General features: G+C 58.3%; 1 protein-coding gene across 2 annotated transcripts; it reads right to left on the minus strand.

The window, feature by feature from the left end:
* Window positions 1-138: 138 nt before the first annotated feature.
* PDGFRB (platelet derived growth factor receptor beta) lies at window positions 139-25,740 on the minus strand. Of its 2 annotated transcripts, none has more exons than XM_083798056.1 (23): window positions 25,374-25,740; window positions 14,840-14,917; window positions 13,582-13,878; window positions 13,049-13,318; window positions 12,660-12,787; window positions 12,168-12,342; window positions 11,438-11,630; window positions 11,131-11,246; window positions 10,466-10,592; window positions 10,120-10,331; window positions 9,217-9,311; window positions 8,793-8,925; window positions 8,296-8,400; window positions 8,078-8,188; window positions 7,628-7,781; window positions 6,570-6,736; window positions 6,198-6,316; window positions 5,193-5,315; window positions 3,656-3,767; window positions 3,255-3,354; window positions 3,035-3,140; window positions 2,304-2,542; window positions 139-2,072 (listed from the first exon to the last, which is right to left on the minus strand). In XM_083798056.1, exons 2-23 carry the CDS (start codon window positions 14,886-14,888, stop codon window positions 1,922-1,924), a joined length of 3,282 nt encoding a protein of 1,093 aa, XP_083654182.1. In that variant the 5' UTR covers window positions 14,889-14,917; window positions 25,374-25,740; the 3' UTR covers window positions 139-1,921. The 2 variants fall into 2 exon arrangements, with proteins under 2 accessions (XP_083654182.1, XP_083654183.1); XM_083798057.1 differs by lacking the exon at window positions 25,374-25,740 and adding an exon at window positions 15,742-15,840.
* Window positions 25,741-26,237: the final 497 nt, after the last annotated feature.

The raw sequence follows: 26,237 nt of genomic DNA on the forward strand, positions 1-26,237 counted from the left end.
AGCTGCCAATAAAAGTGCTATTTCTTATGTTCACATTTTAACAAGGACATCAGCCCGTGAAATATCTGCTCCTCTTTTAGTTGCATAAATGACAGCATTGCAATGATAGACAACTTAAGACAGAAGCTGTTTTGCTGGTTGTTTTTTTCTTTTTTTTTTGGCAGAAGTTTCAGATTGAAAAAAAAAAAACTCAGTGGCTCTGAGGTGGATGAAATCCAAAAGATGCTGATTGAATTTTTAAACCTGCCTGTGTAGGATTTGTAGGGTGCACGGAGAAATATGCATGCGTAGGGCAGCAAAGGGGTTAATGGGATTGGGGACATGATGCAGACAGAGCTCTGTGCAAGGCAAAACTTCTCCTTTTGGGAAAAAAAAACCAAAAAAAAAAACAACTGCTAGTTTCTCTGGTGTTAGAGCAGTAGTTTTTGGGGTCTAGCTTTCATCTCCACAGAGGTGGGGTTCACAACTGATTTCAAAAGCCCGGTGTTCCTCCTGCTTTGAGTCTCCTCATTCAAGTACCAGCTGAGAGCACAAAAGGTCCTGAGCCTGCCTGTGAGAAGCAAGGAAGGAGGAGAGAAGCAGGAGGAAGGTCTCTGCCCTTCAGAACATTTCCCAAGGGAGAGGAATCCTCCCCGATTCCTCTTGCTCTGCTCGGCTCCCCACGACACTTCACCCACAGCCCTGGCAAGCTGCTGATGGTGGTGCCTGGCCCCCCAGAGTGGCAGGGCGTGAGACATGCTACAGCCATGGCCAAACGGCTTCCCAGACTCTCTGTCTTCTGTGATGTCCCTGGGCTGGTGTTCTGGCATCCTTATTGCTCCCCGTGGTCTTGCTACGACTCGGGAGGGACTGGTGAGACCTGCCGTCCTGAGAAGGACGGCGTTTGGGTGAACAGTCTATCACAAGGGAGATCTTGTTTCCCAAAGGTAAGGCATAAAAATTTTGCAGCTGACAGGGTTATAAAATTTCCCAGCAGATGAACTGGGCTTAGTGGCAGTGGAAGATTAATGAATAGCCATATCGCTTCCTTATACTGGCCCTGGCTAGTGGATTAATATATTTGTTCCCTTTAAATCTTCAGCGGAGAATAATCAGCTTAGTGTCCACGCAGACAACACCACCACCGGACCGCCCTCTTCGCTACTACAACAGAGTCATTGTGAGAGCGTGCTGGGTTCCTGGCATGCCCCTGGGGCTCCTGGCTGGGCACAGAAGGGCTCAGTGTGTGCCAGAGAGCCACGGGTACCTGCAGTGCTTGCCATGCTCCGTCCTCCATAGGAGAGGTTAGGAAGGTTAGGAAGACGGTGACTCGGTGTCTCCGAGATGCTGCCTGGTCTGTCCAGGCCTTGGCTGTGCTTGGAGGAGAACCCACCCCGCGTGTTCTTGATCCCCAGCAGCTGCAGTTGGGTATAGCGGCTCCTCTACACCCCAGCAAAGGGCTCCAAGGAAATTGTCTGTCCCGGTGGCTTTTCACAGAACCACAGTGCGGCTGGCGCTGAGACTGTCAGAGAAGTGCTGGTGCAGAGGAGCTGAAACCCATTGCCATCTAAAGAGCAGGGAGGGGGAAGGGGCTGGAGCATCCTCTTAGCAATGCAGAAAGTGGTGGCTCTCGCGGAGATCCGGCCCACGCCTTCCACTTGAAAAGAAGATATTGGTCTGTGAGATGTCTCCCTCCTGCAGCGGTGTGATCGCCGAGGAGGATGTGGCAGTGATCCCGAGGTTGCTGGCGCTGAGCCACCTCTTTGTAAGGAGGGAAGGGGACAGCAATGGGGGAAACGTCTCTAATCTCCCACCCAGCTCCGGGAGATAGGAGGGAGGGAGGAAGGCTGGGACAGACGGGGATGTCCCGATGAAAAAGCGCAAAGTGTGGCTCTCTGCGATGTCTGGGTCAGCCGTGGGGGTGCCACCAGCCCAGCTCTGGCTAGAGGAAGCTCTCCTCCACCTCGTGGTGCCCCGTGGTCGGCTCCTGGCAGCCCAGCTGCGGGTCGGATCCCTGCTCCTCGTCCTGCTGGGTGCCCAGGGGGCTGTCACAGGATATCGTAGACGATGTGTTGGCTTCGTTCAGCATAGAGCTGCAGGGAGATGAGGAGAAATAAAATGAGGCCCTCTGGCTCACCTCCATCCCTGGGGGCTCACGCAGGTTCACAGCACCTCAGATGAGGGTGACACAGCCCTCCTTCTCTCCTGGTGAACCCACCCCAGGTCTGTCCTTCAGTGGGGCATCCCCATTTGCTCTTAAGCCCCCCCTTTTTCAGTTTTGGGCAATCCTGGGAAGGGACAGCATTCAGAATTGACTTTTTTACCTGGCGCAGCTGATGGAGGCCTCCTGAGGGAGGTCGCAGACCGCCTCGGGCTTGGGGTCAGGAAGAGGGATGATATAGTCGTTCTCGCCCCCATTCTGGTGCACAGACGTGTAGAGGATGCTGCTGGTGGGGGAGCTGGGAGTGAGCCTGGTGTTGTTCAGCCCGGGGATCGTGGGTCTTGTGCGGACAACAGCGGGGTGGTCGCTCTTCATGAATTCTTCATCCACCTGCTGGTACCTCTGCTCTCGCAGGGCAGGTTAACAAAAAGATGGGAAGGTTTTGTGAGTGAAGAAAGGGCACCGGCATTGTGTTTGCCTTCCCTGGCTGCTAGGCTTCTTCTAAATCTAGCAGAGTTCAGCTACCCTGACTCCAGCACAGACATTTCATCAACGTTTCCTAAATGAGAGATCAGTAGCACAACTCTGCAGCTCCAAAATATCAGTCGGAGGCAGCTTTCTGGTCTCCTGCCAGCCCTGATTTCTGCAGTTGCTGAGATACCAGCTGCCGGTCTGGCGATGGCAGTTGTCTCAGCAACGTCCCCGGGATGCCCAAAGCACCTCCATTTGCTGCTCAAACTAACGCGGCCCAAATCACAGCAAAATCCTCTGGCACAACCCCTACTAATCACTAATTATGGTCTCCAAACCCTAAGCAAGTGACCTAACCAAGGCAGCATCCTCCACAGAGCACTGACCTGCTCTGTCCCCCCAGCTCAAGGCCCTTGAACGTACCTTCCTGTAGCAATCCACCAAGAGGTTCCCCATGAGCACCACCAGCTGTGAGAAGGACGGTCTGATCTCAAACTTCTCCTCCCAGCACTTCTGCATGATATCGTAGCTAACAGGAGGGAAGAACAGGCACGCTGGTGGCTTAGCAGGAAACCAGAGGCAGAGATGCTCCTGTCCTTTGTGCAGGGCAGGCTCAGGGCAAACGCACAGAGGCAGCACTTACATTTCATCGGAGGCATGGGTGGGCTTGGACATCCGATAGCCACGTTTGATGGCGTTGTAGAACTGTTCATTCATGGGCAGTTCAGGGTATGGAGTCCCTCCTGGGTGTAAAGGGAGAACGGGGAATCAGACTGGTGCAAAACCTGCCGCCCACCGTACCAGCATGCGTTTCACACCAAGGTTTTCTTTTTTATTTTCTTTACCTTTCCTGTTTCATTTCACTTCCAAACAGCAATGTCAGCATGGGAAAAAAGGAGATACTGAATAAAGTGATTCTGGTAGGGTTTAGAGTGCTTGGGGATTAGAAGATTAGGATGGATTTCTACCCTCTTGGTTTGGGAAGGGATCCTGCTAACGTGTTACCATTCCTAAGGACACCATCAGGGTCTCCAGGACACTTACCTAGAGTGAATATCTCCCAGAGGAGAATCCCAAAGGACCACACATCACTCAGGGTGGTGTAGAGGTTGTTGAAGATGCTCTCTGGGGCCATCCACTTAAGGGGCAAGAAGGTCTGAGAGGAAAAATGGATTAAGAAGAGAGTCAGCTGCATCTACAGCACTTGTTTCAACAGGGGAGAGTCTGACACTCAGTTTACAAGCAGAGGAGACCCCTGGGAGCTGCCCGTCAGCCCAAGACATCTGCTGTCAGCCACTTCTTGGAGGGACCAGTTCTCTCTTTCTTAGCACAGGATGAACCCAGCAGGCAGGAGGGAAAAATAAGTGTGCTACATCCATTACCATCACAGCCAACAGCCTGTCTGACATAATGAGCTGTTGTGGCGTGCATCTCTGCTCCCCAGTCCTTGGGATAAGTTCACTGATTTGCACAACATGACCACAGTGCTCCCAAAGGGAGTCCAGGCCTATCTAGACTTTGGAAACCTGAGACCAAGCTGGAGAGGGCTGTGGGATGACGAGGAAAGAGCTGAAGCTCCAGCTTTTCCTGTTCTTAATCTCAGTGATGCACTAGAAGGAGCCTCACTTGACCAGCTTGTGTGCAGCACTGGCTCTGCTGTTCCAGGGATTTGCTTGCACAATGAATACCAAAATAATCTCCAGGAAGGATTGCAAAGGGGCCCAGTTTCATTTCCCATTTTGGAAGGAAAAGCAGCTATGCCAAGGCTGGACTGCAAAACCCAAGCCCCTCTTCAGGAAGGCCTCCTGGCCAAAACGCTCAGCACTTGGCTGCCGTCCCATGCAAATGGGACAAAGCAGGCAAGAAGCTGAGTGGTTCATTGAGTAGATAAAGAATGGGGTTTGAGGGGCCTGGCACCACTCTCAGCTCCCCTAGTCTCAGTTTTCCTGTCTGCCAAACAGGGCCAATTACATGGCCTACTTTGCTTGGGGTTGCATGCTCCTGGGTGCCCAGCTCTGGAGAGGACACGCTGTTGTTGAAAGCACAGGGGAGGTTCTGGGGAAGCTCAAAATCAGCCTCATCCTCTTCTGCCTCGAAAGATTGGAGATATCTTTCTGGAAAGTAGCTGCTCGCAGGAAAACACTTCCTCTTACCCTGTGGTCTAGTGGTTAGAGCAGAAGTCCGTGAACCTCTTCCAGAGTGGCCAGTGACTCACTGCACCACCGCCAAGCTGCCTAACCTTGCGCTTCTCCTGCCTGCAGCTCAGGACCGGGCTCAGCACCAGGCAGGGAAGGGATACAGCCCCACTGCCAGTGGTGGGCTGTACAGGGCACAGTCCCTAGTTTTGCTGCTGCTGCCCAGGTTCTTCTGTAAGAGCCTGGTGATAAGGGCATGCAGTCCTGCTATTCCACAGCGTGCAGAGCACATTGGCTGCAGGACGGGTGGCTGTTGATGGTTAACACCATCAGCTGGGAGTGCTGCCCTGGCACTGCTCCTGGGCACAACAGACAGGGGCTCACAGAGGGGGTGTGTACGTGGTACCAGCCCCAGAGCCCCGGATTTCACGGCTCTCAGTACTCACACTGCCTTTGGAGATGTAGTTGGAATCCCTCATGATGTCCCTCGCCAGGCCAAAGTCGCAGATCTTCACCAGCTTCCCCTCACAGATGAGGACGTTCCTGGCAGCCAGGTCGCGATGCACACACTGCAGGGGGAGGCACTGTCACTGCAAGGGGCACCCAGACAGCCCAGGGGAGCAGCCCAGCTCCAGCACTAGCCCATTTCTGTGGCTACAGGGGCAGGAGTCACCTCACATCACTGGAGGTATCTCCTCTGCCTCTAGGAACAACAATGGTGCAAAGCCACTAACTTTGGCCACTAGATGTTACACCACTGCAAAGAGTGACTGTGGGAAGCTGGGAGCTCCTATGCTGTGCTCCATGGGTGAGCACCGACCAAGCACTTTTGGGGATCATACTGCCTGGCTGTAGGCAAAGAGCCAGGAATTTCCCTCAACATGTCATTCATGCCATCCCCACCCTGTCTCTTATTCCTACCCTCTGTGTTGTTTCACATGGAGAGCCTATATTACTGCCTGCCCTGGGCTAAGCCAGATCTTAGGAAGCCCCCAGAGCCTGATCCTCTTTGGTGGCTTAATTTCCACTGGACAAGCAATTCTGATGAGGTCTGGGGGGCTTAGAGCATGTGGTGCAATAGGGGTGTCCATGGGGAGCTGCAGTTCTGCTCTGAAGTGGCTTCTGCCTTAGGACAGGGAGGCCACTGCTGTTTGGGTCTGGCCATCCCAGCAGAGGGGGATGATATAACGTCACTGCTGAGCTGCGTGGGGCTTGGAGGAGATCAGAGTCAGGGAATTGGAGGCCTGAAGCTCAGTCTGTGTCAGGGTTAGCTGTCACAGATCCCCAGGGCTGTACTTCCAAAGAGAAGTAGTCAGAGGCTCTTCAACTGCATGGCTACTTCTCCCTTGAGGAGGTCAGCATGGACAGGGGGACAGTAAGCTGGAGCTGACCACAGGCACAGCAGAGCATTCCTCGCCTCCACCGCCACAGGCACCGGCCTGCATACGTACGTTTTTGGAAGCCAGGAACTCCATCCCGTTGGCCACCTGGAAGCTGAAGCCCACCAAGTCCATGTAGCTCAGGAGCGGAGACTCGTTTATCAGTGTCACCCGGTCTGTCCTTTCGGGAGCTGGAGGACAAGCAGAGATGTATGTTGGTGTTAATTGGCACACTCACGGACTGACGCTGGTAAGGACCCAGCCCTATGGGGGCTGTTCTGCCTCTGCTGACAAAGGGACAGAGCCGGGGGCTCCTGCCATGAGGCATCTGCCACCACTGCAGGACTTGTCCCAGAGGTGACTTTGCAATGTGGCCCACCCAGCTCTGCAAGCACAGGCATCCAGCAGCCCAAGCTCCTCTTGCTCTCGCAACTGAGCTGTTACCTGAAGGGGAATAGCTGTCCAGCTCGTACGGGGTGCCGTAGTTAGAGGACTCGATGTCAGCATACTTGACTTCTCCCTTCATGTCGGACATGGGCACATAATCCAGGGAGTCATCCTTGCTCATGTCCATGTAGCCCCCATCGCTCTCGACAGACAAGGAGAGGTGACTGGAGGGGGAGAAAAGAGGCTGTTCAGACTCAGGGGGGAGGAAGAAATGCAGGGGATGGGGGAAATGATCCGAAGAACTGCGATTCCTGAACCCTCATCCCCAGCTCTGAAATGTCCCACAGCAGGGAAGGGAGCTCTGTGTCATGCATGCAGAGATGCTCAAATGGCACTGGGGACCTCCTCCCAAGAGGAAGCCCCTTGGGTCTCGGGACGCAGCGCTTTGTGCTTATGGAGATCTCGTCTGCCTTCAAGCAGAAAGCACAGGGGGCAGCTGTGCTGGTGTCCTGACACTGCTCTACTCCACAATTGTTTTGGCCTGCTGGAAGGAAATGCTGCTTTCTAACTTCCCATGGGAACCTTTCTCTGCACTGATGTTCCCGCACCTCTTACAGCTGGTGACCGGACGAAGGACTGTTTCCCTTTCCTCTTAGCACCTCTTGTGCAACCGCACTCCTTCTAGCACTTCTCCCTTAGGCACAGTAGCAATACAACCTGCCCTGAAAATGCACAGCTGGGATCTCCAAGGGCTAAGACATGGCTGGGAAACCCTTCTCTGTACTCACTGCGAAGATATGGTTATGCTAGTAAAGTCAACGGTGCCAGGGAATATTCCCAACTGGCATGGAGCAGCCGGCGTGTGTGCTAGCAAACAGCCTCCAGGACACACAGATTGCCTCTGCTAAATCCCTGCCTGCCAGGAGCCGTTTGGAGGTGGCTGGTTTGGGCTCAGTGTAACAGGGTGGGCAACCGTGCTCCTGTGCTGGGGCAGCCCTTATTTACTGGTCTGGAGGAAATGCAGGTATCCTGCCTGCCAGCACCAGCCCCACTTGTCCCCGGGGGCTAAGATGGGGCAGGCAGCGGGGAGGAGGAGAGCACAGCTTTCCAGGCACCTGTGCACATGGTCCTCCTTGGCGGTGTTCCCGTACGCCTCGGTCTCCCGGCGGGCCTTGTCGCCGTAGGCCTGCAGGAAGGTGTGCTTGTTGCGGTGCAGGTAGTCCACCAGGTCCCCGTAGCGGCAGTACTCGGTGATGATGTAGATGGGCCCTGGGGGGAGACAGCACCCTGACGAATTTTGTCCCTCGGGGACATTACGAGGTTGCGGGATGTCTGGTCAGGGCCATAGGGTAAAGCTATTTCTCTGGTACCGAGTGTTTTTGAAATGTGGGATTTAGTCTGGGAAGGTAGGTGGGGGTTAACAGAAACATGCCTTCTGTTCCAAGCAGGTTGGAAAGAGAGGCTTCAGAGCCCCACAAGGCTTTCCTAGGGGAAGGACGAGCCATTTTGAACCAGAAATCAGGAATCATTCTCTCTGCAGACAGTTCTCCCCCGTGCTCACTTACCCCCTTTGGTGCAGGCCCCCAGCAGGTTGACGATGTTGAGGTGAGGCCCCAGGTGGCTCATGATCTTCAGCTCGGACATGAGGGCCTGCTTCTCGCTGCTGCGGGCCGTGGCTGTTGGGCAGAGCCGGGGTGAGCGGCGGGGCCGGGAGGGAGCTGGCGGGCACCATTCAGCCCCGCAGCATTGGGACAGGGGGACAGGGGCGGCGGGGGGAACTCACACTTGAGCATTTTCACCGCCACCTTCATGGTGGACTGCGAGTGGCTCAGGCCGTGGGCTGTCGCCTCCACCACGCGTCCGAAGGCGCCGGAGCCGAGAGTGCGTCCTGCAGAGGGACAGCGAGGAGACAAGGTTGGTGGTGATCCCCGGGGAGAGGTGAGGACAGGAGAGGGCCGTGGAAAAGGCAGGTCCCTGGTCTGAAACGGCACCAGCCATGGTGGGCATGGCTGTGGTGGAGGGTAATGGCGTTTGGTGGTGAGGCCGGGAAAGGAAGGAGCTGCCAACCGCAGGGAAGGACAGCCAGGAATCACCCGAAGCCTCCTGCCAAAGGGAGCAGCTGGCTTCCCACGGTGGCCCCAGATGGACCCTCTGCCCCAGGACCATATCATATCTCCAGGGACTGCAATGCCCAGCCCAGGTTTCTCTTCTGGAGATCCCAAACCCAGACCCATTGACCCCAGACTGCCGGGAGCCCAACGGGACCCGCAGAGCCTTTACCTAACACCAGCTTGTCCCTGGGCACCTCCCAGCTGGAGTCATAGGGGAGTTGCATGGGATCCACGTAGATGTACTCGTGCCCATCGGAGCTGACTGACTCGATCACCTTCCAGCGGATTTCGTAACGAGGTTTCTGGAGAGGGGAGCAGAGACGCAAGAGAGGTCTGAGAGGTCTGGGGAGTCAGGGAGGGAATAGGGGGTGTGGATGGGCTTTGTCAGGGAGTCTTTGCTCCCTGCAGCCGTTGCTGTCTGCCCTGGCTAGCCTACAGACGGCATGAGTTGGGGAGGCCAAGGGAGGCCCATGATCTCTGGCATGGGTGGGACATCATCAGGCGCATGCCAGCAGGAGCTCACAGTTTTGCTCTTGCCATCCACCCTGGCATGGGGGTACCACCAGAGCAGCCTGCAAACACCCCCCTTTTACCTTCTGCCACAGGACAATCAGGATGATCAGGGAGATGACGGTGAGGACCAGCAAGGCCAGGATGACGGAGATGATGACCACTTTGAATGGCAGGGCTACAACGATAACCACAGGGACAGCAGTCAGGCTCCTCCACCCCTGCATGGTCTGGGCACACTGGGGAAAGGGAGCAGCAGCACAGGGGGCTCCCTGCATCCTTCCCCTTCCCTCCTTTAGCCACCGTCCCCCTCCTGCTACACATTTCCCCCACAGACATTGACCCTGAGGGGTGATGAGGGCTGATGGTACATCACGGACCTTAAATCGGATCCACATGCCCAGCCTGAGCTCTCCTCTGGGTGGGCTGGAGTCTGACTGGGGACAGTCCTGTCCCCTCCTCCTGGGCAGACCTTCCAGCACCCCGGGGAAAATGGGGCGATGGGATGCTACAGCCTGGTGAAGGGCTTGCTGCCTTGGGAGAGGTTTGACCAAAGGAGGGTGTAAGGAGCCCAGGGGCTTGTTTGCCCCAGGGGAGAGCTGGCAGCTCCAGATCTGGCCTCAGACCATTCTCGTAGCTGGGACAGCGCGTGGATGTTTGGGTCCGTGGCACCATCTAGTGACCCTCGGGCTAATAACAAGACACTGGGGACCTGCTCAGGTGTTCTTGCCTCCCTGGAGGGATGGCTCTGCTCAGTGGTGGGAGGAGAATGACCATGGCCAGTGGACATGGGGGCCACAGACTCCTCCTGGGGCAGCCTTTCCTGCTCAGCTCAAAGGAGGCTTCATTTTGGGCAGAAACTTCAGGCTTTGGGGCAGGCTTCCTGCCTCTGAGGGCTGTCAGAGGATGGTGTTGGCTCCCAGCACCTCCAGGATAGGAGAACCCATCTCCCCACCTCCAGCTCGACCACCTCCCACCGTGCTCACCATGCGGGACCAGGGTGATGTCCTGGGAGTTGGTGCCCAGGAAGTTTTGCACAGTGCATCTCAGGAGCAGGGGCTCGTCCACCCTGTGCAGCCGCAGGGTGCTGTTCACGCGGTACACCTGCAGCTCCGTGTGGTACGTGGCGTTGGTCTGCAGGCTGATCTCTGCCGAGTTGTTCCCCAGCAGCCGGGTGGGCTGCCCCTTGGTGCTGCACCTGGGCCGGGGGAGGATAAAGGCACCTAAGAGGCAGCCGGACCCATGCACCACCATGGGATGCAACAAAATAATCAATTATTTTAATAAATGTGAGATCATTGCAGTTCCCATGGGCTCCGTCTGCCCACTTACCATTTGATGTCGCTGCAGGTGGACCAGCTGATCTCTGGCTGGGGCATCCCTTCAGCAGAGCACGTTACGGTCTGCTCCCCACTGGTGGCACTGCTGTTCTCCTTGAGATCCACCACTTTGGCTGGCACTGGAACCAAGAGACACTGGTGGGAATTAATCCTCCATTCTGAATGCAGATTAGAAAGGGAACTTGATTCCCCCTGGATCCCTAGCGTGGCCCAGGGCAGATGGGACAGTGAGGTAGGACTCATCACAGAAATTGTGCTTCACTTTTGAGACCTAACAGCAATAAGAGAAAGGTTTGAGATGGTCACGGAGGAGACATGCCGCCATCTAGCTTGCTTGGAGAGCAGGGGGGACCACAGAGGGGAGTTCTGGACACTCCTTCATCTGTCACACCTGTATCTACTGCCCTGGGGCAATGCTTGAAGGCCAAGCTGCTGGTGTCTGCACTGCCTCCCCGTCCCCCTTGCTCTGAGACCCAGTGAGAGATATTTCAAGTGAGCATGCTTCTTACTTTAATGCTCTCCTTTGACCCAAACCACGCTGAAGCTGTAGTGACAGGTGTAAAGGCTTCAGCCTGAGAATCCTGCAGGGAAGGATGGAGCCATCCCCTGGGCCTGCCCCCACACTCCTCGGCCCCATGCCTGTGCGCACATCCTCACCATTTATCTGCAGATGGAAGGACAGCTCCTGCACATCGTCCTCGTTGGCAGCCCGGATGGTGTAAAATCCTCCTTCTTCCTGCTTCACCCGCACCAGGACCAGGGATGTCTGGTACCTGGAGAAGACACGTAATGAGTGTAGAAAGGCACCCGGGGGCTGACAACGCTTGGAGGGGACCAGCTCCCACCTGACTGCACAAAATCCACTCACAGAAAGGCCAATGTTCACCCACCACCCCATGTCCCCCTGGCTTGTTTTGTAAATTATCCCCTCCCTGCTCCCTGGTGAGGAGTGTTGGGCCCTCACCTGGTTTCTGACAGGTTCCTGTTGGTGATGGTGAACTCGCTGCTGCTCTCCATGGTCAACGCCTTGTTGTTCTTCAGCCACGTGATGCTTGGCTGTGGGTAGGCCTCCACGTCCACCTGGATGGTGTGGCTCTTGTGGACCTCAGCGTACACTGTGCTGGCCAGCTGGGTGTGGAACTTCACAAAGCCACGCTCTGAGAAGGGGCGAGAAGAATACAGGCTTCAGGGAGAGACGCAGCCCCCTCTCCACCCCTATGGACAAGCACGGATCTGGGACAAAACACCCTGAGCATCCAGAAATGATGGAGCAGCTCCAGGTCCATCCCTCAAGGTCTCAATCCTGTGCTGAAAGAGAGCGTAGGTGGGAGCTCACGGGCAGGTAACATGGAAAGAAAAGGCTGTTGTCCTGTAGAGATGGAGCAGGTTCCCTCAACTCACAGGAAAGGAGCACAGGTGCAGATGGGAGGTGACAACTGGACCTAACAGCTCATAGGCACAGTGCAGAAGAGCTCTCACCCACGCCCTCAGGTGTATTAAAGGATCCCAAAAGCTGTGGCGGGGGAGCTGGGATGTTTTGAAGCCAAGATGTGGGATGCCGTGTGGTGAGGGCTGGCTTTTTGCCGTGGTTAGTAAGGACGGAGGGTAGAGGAGAGCAGAGGGTGCCGTCCTGGGACAGCCTGGCAGGACGCCCCCGCCGTGTGCTGGCTCTGAGCGCACGGGCAGCGACGCACCGATCACTTGGACCGTGATGTCTTTCCGATCTGTTTTCTCGTGGTAGCCCTCAGAGACGTTGCAGACGTAGGTCCCGCTGTCCTCCAGCTCTGCGTTCTGGATGATGAGGATGGAGCGGATATCGTGGGAGGATCCCGGCAGGAAGTCGGTCACTGGCTCCACAGCCTTCCCTGCCTGCAAACGGGGACAGGAGATACCGTCTGGGAAGTCAAGAGCGTGCTGTGCCATCAGAGCTACAGAGCTGGGCTCACGAGGAGGCAGGAGAAGGGGGAGAGGACCCTGCTCTGGCTGCAGTGGGGACAGGGAACATACACCCCTCAGAAGCCACTGAGGCAGGCAGCCTTCATCAAGGATCTCCCCATCGAGCCTCCCTGAAGGGCAGCAGCATTGCACAGCTTCTGCCACGGGATGAAGCTTCCCGAGCTTTTCTGGGGTACTGATGGGTGATGGCTGTGAGGCGCCTGGGCAAAAGCCGGGGGTGTCGCACATACCTGCTTGCGGGGATAATCCCAGTTGAAGTTGACCAGCTCGTTGCCGCTCACGGTGCACATCAGGGTAACGTTTTCTCCCTGACGCACCACGGTCTGCACTGCGCTGATGGAGACGTTCACAGATGAGACTGTGGGGAGGGCCAAAGAAAGGAATAAACGTTAGTAAATAGGTGAGTGGGCACCCAGTCCATTGGTTCACTGGAAAGTCTCTTCCCTGAGGGACGACACTTGCTCTGTAATGGAGATGGGAGAAATCACATTCTGTAATTCAGCCTCCAAATTGATCAGGAATAAGGAGAGACGGGGGCAGCTTTTCTGTCCCACCCCTGTTGGTTTGAAGGAAAAGCCACAGCAGGGACACAGGTACGCCAAGATTAAGGGCAGCTCACCCTGGATCCTGTAGACATAGAAGGTGTCTGAATCCACCTCCTGGTCGTCCACGATTGTCTGGCAGTAGTAGGTCTTGTCCTCAAAGAAGCCCTTGAAGCCCTGCTGCGGGTCATAAGCAGCTGGAATGGGGTTCTCCACTTTCTTCTCATAGAGGGTGACCTGCAGGTGCGGGTCGGTCACACGGCATGGGATGACGGCCTCTTTGTAGCCCGTGATGAAGATGAAGAGCTCTTCAGAGGTGGTTGGGGGGAGAAAGGCTAGGGAGGGATCTGCGGGAGGGAGAGCACACCGGTTGCAGCAAGCTGCCTGAGTCCTCCCTGCTGGCCCCAGCGTGGGACACGGGGGCCTCCCCCATGGCATGGCCCATCAGAGCCGTGCCAAAGCCTGGTGGCCTGCCATGGGGGCTCTCCTGCAATGGGGAAAGGATGTGGGGAGGTCGGGTGCTTGGAGACAAAGCCATAATTCAAACCCCTCTTCCTCCTGGTCACTAAACCCCAGGGAAAGGCAGAGCCGAGGATGTGCTGTCCCCTACCCGGCACATAGATGTAAATGGCTTTCCTCTCCGCTTGCTCTGGAGCCTGGTCGGGGCTGTAGGTGCAGGCGTACTCCCCGGTGTGACGGCCCGTCACGTTCCTGAGGGTGAGGTTGCTGACGAAGGCCCCGTCCCTCTGCTCCAGCGAGGCGGTGAGAGGCTGCCCGTCCCACTCCCAGACCAGCGCGCCGTCCCCGTAGCACACAAGGGAGAAGGTGCTGTGGAGGCTAAGGATAAGCTCGGCATTTTCGGGTTCGATGCGCAGCCCGCTGCCTCCCGTCGTTACCTCCAGCAGACCTGGGAGAGGAGCCAGGTGAGATCACGCTGGGCTCCTCTCTAACCCAAGGAGAGCCACACTAGCTCACATCGTCATGCCCGTGTGTTTGGCTTTAGTGTCTTAAATGTGATCTTCCTGGATCTGTCCTCCTTGGTGTAGCCACTGACAGACACCTGCTGTCCTCAGGAAAGTCCTGCCAACACAGACCTTGGTGGGACACCCTTCAGACTGCTGCTGACCACCCCAAGGGGCATCCTTGGTGAGGACAGGGCTGCAAGTGGGGATGGTCTAGACATATCCCAAATGTTTGCTCAAATTCTTAGCTTTTATGCATCCTATGAGCTGGTCTCGATGGCCTGGGGAGCTGACAGTATAGACAGCAGTGCTACTGCCCCCAAAATGAGCCTGTCTGTTGGGCAGAGGAAGGTCCCAGGTGCACCTTCAGGAGCTCAGAGAGTGAATTTAGCGGGGAGAGCAGGAGGTGAGGCACTTCCCTGCTCCGCTGGCTGCCTCTCCGCAGGGATGGTGTCAGATGTGACACAGTCCGGGCTGAAACAATGTCAGTCTGATGGAAAGTGAAAAAGGACTGAAAGCAAAGCCTTGCAGGAAATCCTATGGAAGCAATAGAGCAGCCGAGGTCTTCCTGAATGGCTGCCCAGGTCTCTCCTGGCCTCCTCGTTTCACCCAGATGTCCCGGTGGGGCTGGGAAAGGGAATGTGCTCCCCAGGGGTGGGCTTAGGGTCAGGGTCAGGGTCGGGGTTAGGGTTAGGGTCAAGTTAGAGTTAGGTGTCCACCCCTCTGTAGGACTGGGTCAGCAGGAGCCAGTGGATGCAGGTCCTTAGGGTGTGCATGCTGAGCACCCCGTGTCTCCCCGTGCCATAACCCACCTCCTCCCCATCACCCCAGCGCTGGGAGCATCCCGGGGCAGCATCCCCAGGCAGGGCCCAATCCTGCACACACCTCCCCAGCCGCACCACTCACCGGTGAGGATGAGGAGCCGCAGCGAAGCCTTCGGAGAGGGGCACAGCATGGTGGGCTCCACGGCCCGGCGGCCGAATCCTGCCAAGACCAATACAGGATGAGCGCAGCACTGTGGGGCCGGGGTCCCCTTTCCACCCCCTGTCTCTCTCCCCAATTTTCAGCCTTTCCTTCCTTGTGGTGACCCAGTTCCCCTTGCCCTGGATCTACTGAGGGAGCGGATATAAAGCATCCCCTGCCAGCAAACAGGGCTTGAGCTGGAGGCTGCCGGGGTGGTGTCAGCCCTTGCTCAGCGTCGCTTGAAACGCCGCTCCCCCGCCGCACAGCCCTGCCTCTCTGCCTCCCTCTGCTCGGCCGCTTGCCTTTTTTCCCCTCAGTCCCAGGGAGATAAAGCTTGCTAGAAAACAGATCCCCCCTGCCGTCCTCCCACATTTTCTGCTTCTTTCAACAAAACAAAGCAAGACCAAAGAAAAAAATAAATAAATAAAATAAAATAAAAAATCTCTCATATTTCACTTTTCCAAATACGTATTTTAAGGGAGTATTTTCATCCAGAAGTCCCTTTTATCGACATTTCTCCCAAAGTCCTTTCCACAGAGCATGTCAAACCCTCCCTGGTGCCAACCAGCAGCCCAGAAGAGGCTGCTGGGAGCACTGGGGTCTGTCCCTGATGTTATGGGGTGACGGGCTGGGCTCAGGGCGCGCTGAGACTGGGCCAGCTGCGGGCGAGCTGACCCTCGGGGAGAGCAGTGGGGACCCCAGAGCCAAAGCCGGGGTTCAGTGCTCCTGAACCTGGGAAAATGGGCGTCTTGGACCTGCTCCCAAGGCAGACCCCGAGGTGAAGCTGCATGCCCAGGGCTGGTGGCAATCGGGGCTTTGACCCGGCCCCAGGCACCGTCCCTTACTGAGTGGCTCTGCTGCCTCCTGGCCCTGAAGTGGTGTCTCTGTCTGCTCGATGCTGGGAGGAAATGGTTCTTAAATGACGCGCACTTGTCAGATGTTTTTATTATTCTCTCGGTTTGGCTCAAAAAAAAGAAAAAGAAAAAAAAACAAAAGCCCGAACTACCAGCAAACCCTCGCAGGTCTCCAGCTTACTCAGCGGCTTCCCTCTCCATAAAACCCCTCTGTGAGTCCTCAATTCTGTGTTTGCTGGAGGGGATGAGAGCACTTACGGGAAGGAGCTGGGGGCAGCTGGGATAAAAGGACTGAGGAGAAATTCAGGCTGTAAATGAACGGAGCTCTGCGCCAGCCCTTGGAGAGCACTGACCTGCAGGAGAGGCCAGGAGGACGGACAACCTAATCTCCCTGGTGCCCCAAGGCACTGCCACAAGAACAATTAGCTTTGTTTCCCAATTCTCCTTGACAGAGATATGTCATTCATCCATTATTCAATGGTCAAGGTTGTAAGAACAACTGGCACCGTCTCCTTTCAGCCCTCCCTGCCTGCATGCACGAGCCAGGCTGCGTCCACCCCCCAAATCTCTGCCTGCCCACGGCTGAGGTCTTCCCAAGCTCGTGCTTGGATCTTGTCCAGTGCCTTGGTTGTGGCCACTGGCCCTGCTGTAGGCTCCCTCTGCCCCCGTGGAGAGGTCTCACCCCACTCCGAAGCATTACAACAAGCACCGAGAGCCCCGCAGCCTCCGCCTGCTGCCTCTGGCTGCTTCCCCGGCATTTGTAGCTGGTTTTAATAAAACTGCTGGTTTTTGCAGAAAAGCTTTTCTCTTGGAGATGCTTCCCAAGCAGAGCGGGAGGGTGGCAACGTCTCGCGAATAGCAGCGACCTCTCCCTTGTTTGTCTGCTCTGGCTGGGTGAGAGGCTCAGCCCGTCCCGCAGGAAGCGTGCAGAGCCTGCCTAGCAGCCGGCCAGACCTTTCTTTCTCTCCGTGTCACACAGACCTGTGCTCACACATGTGCAAACAGGCATTTCACAAGGGAGGTAAACGCACCCCGATCACTGCCAGCCTCGAGAGCGCTTGTTTCCCTCCTCAGCCTCAGCTTTTGTGCTCAGCAGGAGCAACAAGATGCACCCTATGTGTGCCGGACAAGCAGGAGGTGCCAAAACCAGGCACACAGATGTAATCGCACCCACGGGCCCAAACACCATCACCTACGTGGTGCTCAGCTGCCTCGGATCGTCTCCTCCCAGCCCTATGGGTGAAAACAGCCCCCAGGGCCCCCCAGATTCCTACACCCTTCCCAAGGACCATCAGCTGCCCGTCTTCAAGCCATGGGACACGCCGTGGGCAAGGCCCTTGCTGGACACCTCCAGCGCTACCTCCCGGGCCCTTGGCACAGCCCTGGTGGCACTGGCAACCTGCCACCGAGGTCCCCATCCCCTCGCCGTCCTCTCCTCCCCACGGAGGTCCCCAGGCGCAGGCACAGACCCTCCCTCTGCCCCTCTCCAGCACTGTGACATGAGGGCAAGCCGTCCGTTTTCACTTGAGCTGCCTGTTTGTTATTCTAAGAGAGGAATTTGGCTGGAGAGGGGAGGGCGGTCGGGTGGCTGGAGGCAGGATGGGCTGCCCAGGCAATGCGGCCCCGTGGCTCTGCTCGCCCCCGCGCTGCGCCCAGCACCGAGGGGCTCCCGGAGTCCAGACAAGGCGCAGACACCGGCACCTTCCCTGCCTGGAGATAAAGCCCTGCTGTCTGCCCTTATCTCTCGTCTGGAATTGCCTCCTCCGCACCAAGCCCCTGGAGAGGGGCAGAGCTGTGGGCGAGGCTGGGGCTGAGCCAGCGCTGGGGGTCCCAGTGCTGGGGACAGGAACGTGTCCCAGGGACAAGCACCACAGGGGCTGCCGGAGCACCCGCTGGAAGCACGTTTGCACACCTCTGGCCTCGCACTTTCACAGCATGGGGCTCCCCGGATGGTGCCGTGCTCCCACGGAGCAGGACACGGGCTGGAGGGTGGGAGTGGAGCGGTCAGTCGGCACGGCCATGGCCACAGAGCTCAAGTCTCATGATTGCTGGTCTCATGATTTTCGTGGCTTCTCCACAGCAGCATGCGCCAGTTTCCCTGCCTCCAAAATGGGATGAGAGCTCGGCTTTCTCCTCTGCCTTCCCTCCTGCTCGTGGCCAAGGGATGATGGACTTGGCCTGGAGTTTCTGCAGCCGGACAGGGCGAGGTCTGGGGTGTTGGGTGTGAGGAAGTACAAGTGCTGCATCCAGCTTCTGCTGCGGGAGATCCCCCCCCCAGCCCAGGCAGGACCATTCCTTCGGCCATCTCTGCCACTCCTCCCCATCACAGCACCCTGCTAAGGCCCTCACGCCTCACCAAACCTACTGATTTATTCCCATTTTCCCTGCTCCAGGCCTATGACTTGTTCAAGGATGTTACTAAGCAAATATGCCTTTGCTAATGCCCAAAATATGCTGTGTGGGCTCCATCTTGAACGTTCTGGGGTAACAAGGCAAGAACATCACTCAGCATGCCCTGCCGCGCCTCCAAGCCCCCTTCCCTCTGCCCCCAGGATGTGTGTGGTGCCCCAGCAGAGCATCTCAGTGCGTGTAGCAGCCACCGCTGGCACGAGCATCGCGTGGCACTGTCCGTCCCCAGGCCCTGGCCATGTGGGACGGGTCCGTTTGTAGCCCTACAACATCCTTAAACCATGGGAGATCAACACCGGTGGGCATCAATGCCAAGGAGACCATCGTGAATCTCTGCCCACCACCTTAACATGTCTCGACCACGTTTCTCGCCTCTCCCCCAGACATTCAGAGAAGCAGTATGGGGGGCCCTGCGAGCACCCCCAGAGCTGCGGGAGCTGGGAACCAGCCTGAGAAGCTGTGCGTGGGGAAGGGGAAGGCTCTGGGTGCCCACGAGGTGCAGGGCAGCCCCGCTGCTCCTCGGAGGGGCTCAGCCCCCTGCAGCCCATCACCAGCAAGGGGATGTGCTCCCTGCTGGAAATGGGGCTGCGTGGCCCCCTCTCTGCAAATCGCGCTGCCCTCGCTCTTCCTCTGGCTTTCCATTTCCAGCCGGGCTGCAGTTCCCGGTGCTCCCACCACGCTCGCTGGCCCCACGGTCCTGCCAAGCAGGCGAAGGACATCTGGTGTGAATTAGCGGGAAGTCAAATATCCTTCTTTTCTTCTTTGTCTAAACGCATCTGAGTCATTAAGTGAGATCACGGGTGCCCATGCGCAATAAGAAAGCTCCGCATGGATCCCATGATCAATGCCATGCACAGCCGGCTTGCGGGGGCTCCTCCTGGCCTGGGGAGCCCCATCCTCATTTTGGAAGGCAAAGAGCTCCCCAGGCAAAGGCTGGCGGCCCCTGAGAGCCCAGCTTTGCTTGTCCAGCACTGAAACTCCTCGGCTTGCCCTGTTTCCCTCTGCCACCCTCCCCCCTGCCTCAGCGACTGCTTCTTTCCCACCCTTTAATCTAAATAAAACCAAGCTTTTTTTTTTTTTTTTTTTTTTTTTTTTTCTTGGCTGGGACCGGCCAGAGTTGCAACATCTCTCCTCTGGGGTCCCTCGGCTCCCATGACACCACGTTTACTCACAGGCCAGATTATCATCACAGAGCCCTTTTTCTTTTTCCCAGCACATGGCTGGAATTAGGCGGCGTGCACACATGGGGAGCCTGTCGGCCAGCCCCGTAAACAGCTGATGATAAAACGCAGGGGTTGGAAAGCTGAAACCAGGGGGGCTGGGGAGTCCCCGGGGTCCCACAGGCCATCCCTGGGGCCAAAACTTCATTGCACGGCCATCTGCCAGTGCCAAAGGGGTCCTGACCCTTCACCCACGTGCTGGTGAGACCAAGGGATGCTCAGAAACCTGGGTGCCTGTTGCACCGTGCCTGGGCTTGGGGGCTTCTTGCATTCATCTACAAGGAGGATTTTGGAGACCCTGTCCCTCAGCCACACTTGCGGAGAACATTGTGAACGCCTGAGCTCTCTGAGCAGTTTTTCTGGCTCTGCTGGCTGTGAATTAGGGATTAAAATGACAGCCACCGGTCTCCAGCTCTGGTGGCACCTGGAGAAGACACACGTGGTGGTGAGGCTGCAGATGAGAGCCGTGCAGGGGTGAGCCCAGCAGCCTCCCCTGCCCTGCGCAGCTCTGACAGCATCTGTCGGACAGCCAAAAGCCAGCACCGTGCTGCCAAGCCATGTGGGGGCTGCAGGGGGTGACCTGGCGGCGTGACTCAGCACCAGTGGGGTCAGGAGCCTTGAGAAGGGCTCAGGCCAGGGCACCGACCCCATGCAGCCCCATTTCAGCTGTGGCCATCGTCCTTCCCACCCCATCCAGGTGGTCCAGCAAACCTCCATCACCATACGACTGCGTCGCGAGCCCTCCGTGCGCACGGCGAGGAACCGGCACGGGGAGACGTGGGAGCACGGCGAGCCCTGCGCTCTCACCCCCGGTCCCCTCGCTTTCCCCCTCTGGTTTAAGCCCATGGGAGACAGAGGAAATGAGTGACCTATTTAGCGCAAGTTCAAAATAAAACGAAACATCTGTTTGGAGCGGGGCCAGCGTTATAAATAATCCCCCAGCCCCGAGTGTTGGTATTCGTGGCCCTTTCGGCTGCGCATGCTCCATCGCTTCCACTTGCGGAAGAAAGGCCGGGTACGGGGCTGCTCCCGGGAGCCTGCGAGCCCTGCCCAGGCTGTGGGAAAACCCTGGGGGGGGGGGGACAGGGACAAGGGGGCTGGGGCTCACCTGGGGCTGGGAAGGAGGGATGGGTGCTGGCTGGAGGTGCCTGGCTGCCTGCTCCTTGCCCCGACCACATCCTGCCCCTTGGTCACCCTGACCGAGCTGTGGCATCGCACAGCTTGGGATGCTCAAGCTGGACGTGGGCAACGGGGCTCTGCTCAGCCCTGGATCTCACCCCCTGCAGCGCAATGACCCCCCCCGGGGGTGTGAATGGGCCCCTTGGGAGCGTTTTGTGCTTTTTTGTCACGTTTCTCCACCAGGCTGCTCTGAAGGATGCGGCAGAGCCCAGCGGGGCTGCCCGTGGTCATCCTCCAACTCCTCATCACTCCTGGCAGCAAAGACCCTTCAGGGGGCCAGCAGCACGCTGCCTCACGAGCCTGTGAGCAATGTGAGTAATGAGCGTGGGTGCAGGGCACGCAAACCACGGGCCAGCACCCACACAGCTCCTGGCAGCACTTTGCTGCTGACCCCAGGAAAAGGCAGCTCCAGCTGGGGCTGGCTGGCAGCAGCACCTCCAAGAGCAATCCATCCCCTCTGTCCCCTGGCTGGGGGTACCTCGGGGACCTCGGTGTCCCCATCCTCTCACCTAAAGCTTCTCCCAGCTGCAGCGGAGCGGAGAGGGGCTGGGGGGATGCAGGGATGAGGGCACCCCAGGGCTTTCCTCACTCCCTTCCCACAGCAGTTAAAGAAAAGTCCTTTGCTCAAGTGCTGTGGGGAGGAAAACAGCCCCCAACACCCTGTTGGACTCCCCATCACCACTCACAGCCACCGCGCGAGGGTGGCTGCTGCAGCAGGAATAGGGCTGGGGCCAGAGGTCCTGGATGGCTCTAATTAACCACTAATCAAGGGGCGAGAATAGAGAAGGAGCTATCTTCCTCTCCTCTGCCCCCCAGCAAAGCTCCAGGAGCAGCCGGTGCGTGGCTGCATCCCTAGCCCCACGTCCCAGCGAACCTGATCCTCGCTGGAAAATGTCCGTGAGACGCGGAGCAGGAGGACGTAATCCGTGGGGACGCATCGGCCCTTCTCTTCTCGGCTGCCTGCGAGGGACCCGCGCTTAATCGCTTTGTTCTGGGGCTTTAGGCTCTCGTGGCCGGGATTAGCCACGCGCCAGCTCTGCGGTCAGGGAGGAGTGGGACGGGGAGCGCGACACGGCGAGCAAACGGCGGCGGTGCACACGAGGGGACGGAGCCTGACCCAGACTTGCTGCTGCAGGTGCTGGGGGCTGATCCTGCACCCTCCTCCCCAAGCCCACCCGTGGGCAGAAGGAGCGGGGTGGTGGCACCCAGTGCCAGGACAGCCGCTGGCACCCCCTGTCCCATACCCGGCTCCGCGTGTCCCCTCTCCTTGCTGCAAACCGGGGATGAAGCCACCAGCTCCGCGGTGTGGCCGTGCTGCAAGCAGGGGGGCAACTGCACCCCAACGGGGGCCTGACCCCCACGTCCTTATAACAACCTGGGGGCAGCAACAGGGCTCTCTGGGGTGGCTGATGGGGGCAGAGAGCCAAGCACATCCCCTGAGGGATACAAGAGCAACGCCTCCCTCCTGGAAAACCTCTTCCTACGTGCTCTGGCCAAGCAGCACGAGCCTTGCTTGCTGTCCTCCCTGCCCTGCCCTGCACGCAGGCTCCTTTACAACCCCGAAGGTTCCTCTCCCCTCGTCACGGGGAAAAAAACCAGCTTCTCTCTGCACTGATGCTCTACAAGCACCCCCCCCAAGCCCCGTGGAGGCTGGCAGCTGCCTGCACCCCGTGCCCTCCCCGAGCACAGCTCTAAAATCGTCACTGAGTCCTACGCCTGCCAGAATTCGCCTTCCCGAACCAGACCATATTCTCCCAAACCGCTCCCAGGCTGGAGAGGGAAACTTGGCAGCCATGGAGGGACCCTCTCGAGGTGCCAGGAGCGCCCGGCCCCGAGGAGAGCGGGGTTTCTGTTCTGCAGCCGTTTGCTCGGCAAACACCGAAACCGAGGTGACTTCCAGCGTGCGAGTGGGGAATGCGCTTCCAGAGAGCGGAGCTTGAAATGGTTTATTTTCTGCTGGCCGCAGTTCAGACAAACCCACAAGCAAACATATTTTTTTGTATAAATAAGACAGTGTGTCTCGCCAGTTAAAGCAATTCAAACATGAATGTAGCAATTTAATTGGTGCCAATTGCTGTGTCTCGGTAGCATTAAGATTTCAGTCACAGCCTCTTTTGCATGGCAGCCGGGCCAGGAGGGGGAAGGCGCAGGGCAGAGCAGGATGGGGCCCTGCGCCTTGCCCATCGCCTGGCTCCATCCAGAGCCTCGTCCCCTGCACGGGCCTTGGGGATGTGCTGAGAAGTCCCCATCCTTAGACGGAGAGGGCACCTCTTGCTCCCCCTAGTTAGCAGCACCCTGCTGACATCCCAGCCCGCTCCAAACCTTCCCTGCTCACCAACCCCACTCTCATCAAGCCCCGTGTGGGTGCCAGAGGACACCTGGAGGGATGAGGACGTGCCCCCGCAGCCTGCAGGTGTGCCCTGGGGAGGACAAGTCCCACCGAGGATGCAGGAGGACGTGCACCACCCGCACCGCACGACTCCTGTTTGCTGGCAGCGGCCTCTCTGTGGCAGCTTTCCCGAGCTCCTGCCCGCGTGGGCTCTCCTCGCCACGGTCCTCTGGCCCTGCAGGTCGGTGGTAGCGTGGAGGAAGGGTGAAATATGGGCAAGTTGTGCCGCAGCCTGTGCCCCAAAGGCGGCAAGAAACCAGGGTTTGAGGGCCAGGATATCACTGGCAGCATCCCCTGTGCCCTGGTAGGGAAGGGGACAGACCCGTGGGACCCCCTTGCTCCGCACGTGTCCCGTCCCAGTGTCCCTCTGCACATCCCTGGCACGTGTCCCCGTCCCTGTCCCACTGCGCCTGGCCCGGGGAAGGGCAGCGCTTCCAGGAAGAGGCGTCCCCAGGAGGGGCAGAGCAGGGCAGAGGTGCGCTTGGCTAATTAGGCAACCCCTGAAACAAGTCTCGTTACGTCCAATCTGCCTGGCAGAGCGGAAGGAGCCTCCTGGAGCCGTTCCAGCCTCTCAGGGAACAATACCCGGTCTATACACTCCCCTCCAGGGGATTTCTTCTCCCCGGTTAGAGCACAAACAAACAAACTCCAAGAAGTGCCTAGCCCCATCCTCCCTTGCAGCGACAGGACGCATCCAGCCCGCGGTCCCCAGCGCCCTCCAGCTCTGGGCCAAAGGCGCCGGCAGCTGCAGTCCCACGGGATTCGGCCACCGCTGCCCCTCCGCTCCCTGCCCTTTGCTGCTGCATCCCGGGAAGATGCCGGGCGCCAGGGCCTGACCCTCCAAACACCGCCCTGCTTTGGCACGGTGCCTGCTTCTGGAGAGCCTTTCCTGACCTCCGTGCTCACTGAGACAGTTTCTTCTCACCCGAGCCCTGGAGAACGTCACGATGCTGTTCTCCTCGTAACGGAGTTGTACTGAGCACTGTGGGAGCCCTGTCACAGACCCATACAACTCTGAAGGAGAGCATGCATGCGGCAGTGCCCACATCCCCCTCACCCCAACCCTGAACCCCGCAGGGCTGAAGGCACCCAGCTCACCGGCAGCCTGCCCTCACCCCCCCCCTAAGCACCAGCCTTTCCCTGTGCACGAAGACCTCACGCTGCCACCCCAACACCCAACGACCAGCCAACCCCATCACCTCCTCCTTCACCTCCTCTTTCATCCCTCCACATCCTTTTCTGGGTTCCCGAGCACCCGCTGTGCTTCCCCAAACCTTCCTCCCCGCGAGCATCCCCAGGCGCCACTCCGTGCTGGCTCCGCCGGCCCCGCTCCTCCCAGCACGTCCCACGGGAAGCACTGCGGGTTTCCCCCTCTGCAATCAGCTTTGTGTCCGGCGTAGCCCCCGGGTCCATTCCCACAGCACAGGCTGCTGGGCTGTTAGCTCCCGAGATCGTGTACAGCCGTTGGGTATTTCAATATGGCAGGTGAGCGCAGGAGCAGGGTGTCCTCTTCCCACAACGCCCCCAAAAAGTCCTGGTGTGACTATCACTGCCTTGCAGGACACACAGACCCCTGTCCCCCAGCTCCAGTTCCAGCACAGCTTTGCTCCAGACCAGCTACATCCATCAGAAGCCCGTGGGCCAGCAGAGCGGTTGCCCACATCCGTGGCCCATGGGTTCATACCCAGCTGACAGCTGGGGTGCTGAGCGGGGCTTGCAGATGTCCCTCCCCGTGCCAGGCCCGTGGGGGCAGGAGGGCCACCCAGAGCAGGGACTGAAGAGGCGATGCCCCCGGCTCTGTTTGGATGCTCTGACGCTGGCTCTGCCTCAAAGCTGTCAGCAAGCGCCCTGGGGTGAAGCCCGAGCCTCAGCGCTGCCCCAAGCACCGCCGCACGCAGCCAGGACCCCCGTCCCCCCGCTGCAAACCCACCCTGCGCCCAGGTGGAGATCAGCAGGGAGCCTCCTGCCCCGGCACTGCCCTGTCCCAGCCCCCCCATGGCACCAGCGGGGCGCTGGATGGGGCAGAGTCAGGCCCTGCAGCCTGGGGGCTGCGGGCATCCCGCGACAGATGCCTCTGCGGGACGCCTTGCTGGGGACAGGGAACAGCCCGTGACAGCCGCCGGGCTGGGAGGGGACACCAGGGCAGCCCCCAGCCCAGCACGGTGCGGGGAGGGACTGGGGGCTCCCCAGGGAGAAGCAGAGGTCCCCTGGGTCCTGTCATAGCCGCAGGGTCCCCAGGGGCTCACCAAGAGTGGCTTTTCCCATGGGATGCCAGCACGCTCAGCTGCCCTCCCCGACCCCTGACCTCCCCGGGGCTGGCAGGACATTTTGGGGTGCCAGCCCCCAAAATTATAGCAGGGCAGCAAAGCCCCTCCTCGGGCTGCTTGGGGCCCGTGCCCCACATCACCTCCAGCGCCAGGGCTTACCTTGCGTGGGGTCCCACTGGGGAAGTGCTGGTGCTGCGTGTCCGCGGGCACTGGTTCCCGAATTCCTTTCCCTCCTCCTCCGCGCCCTTTATCTGCTGCCTGCCGAGGCTCCCGCTGCCCTCCCAGCCTTCCCCAGCTGGCAGGGCTCTTCCACTTAAAGGAGAAAGAGAGGGAAGGGAAGAAACGAAGTAGGGGGAGGAGGGAAAGGAAAGAAAATAGAAAGGGAAGGGAAAGCTGTGCCAGGGCTGGGCTGTGGCCAAGCCCCCGGGGCTGCTCCCTTAGCGCATCGCAGCCCCCAGCCCACCCGGGGGGGGCTCGGCCGCTTCGGTCCCCGGTGTGCAGAAAAGCCCAGGGCAGAGGGGTGTGCACGCGTGTGTGTGTGCGTGTATAAATAAACGAGCCCTGGCGAGGAGGAGGAGGAGGAGGAGGAGGAGGAGGAGGAGGAGGAGCGGGAGGCTCCCTCTCCAGCGGAGTCCCTGTGACTTCCTCCCTCCACCCTCTGCGGGACCCTTTGCTGAGCCAAACTTTCGATTAAAGCCCAGCAGAGCGGCGCGATGAGGAGGGATGAAAAAAAAATAAAAATAAAAATAAAAGGAGGAGAAGGCCAAGAGGCTGCAGAGAGGGGAGGCTGGCCGCAGGCAGCCGAGCAGGGGAGCAGCAGGGCCCAGCTAGCGGAAACAAAAGGAGCCGGGACCAGCCCGGCTCTCGCCTCCTTAAACCAGAGGGAAGGGAGCTGCTCTCCCTCTCCCTGTGTCTGCTTTCAATTCTGGCCTTTTTCCCTGTTTTCTTCTTCTTCTTCTTTTTATTTATTTATTTATTTATTTCTCTAGGCCCCCCTCCCGTTTTCTTTTCTTTTTTTTTTTT

This window comes from Anser anser (assembly GCF_964211835.1).
Source record: "Anser anser genome assembly, chromosome: 14".
Lineage (NCBI taxonomy): Eukaryota > Metazoa > Chordata > Aves > Anseriformes > Anatidae > Anser > Anser anser.

Excerpts from the sequence above, each read along its gene's own strand:
- PDGFRB (XM_083798056.1), bottom strand. The coding sequence starts at position 14,888 with ATGCTGTGCCCCTCTCCGAAGGCTTCGCTGCGGCTCCTCATCCTCACC. Across the intron at positions 12,343-12,659 it reads GGGATTATCCCCGCAAGCAG|GCAGGGAAGGCTGTGGAGCC; the intron begins GTATGTGCGACA and ends CCCCGTTTGCAG. Across the intron at positions 10,593-11,130 it reads CTTCCATCTGCAGATAAATG|TGCCAGCCAAAGTGGTGGAT; the intron begins GTGAGGATGTGC and ends TCTTGGTTCCAG.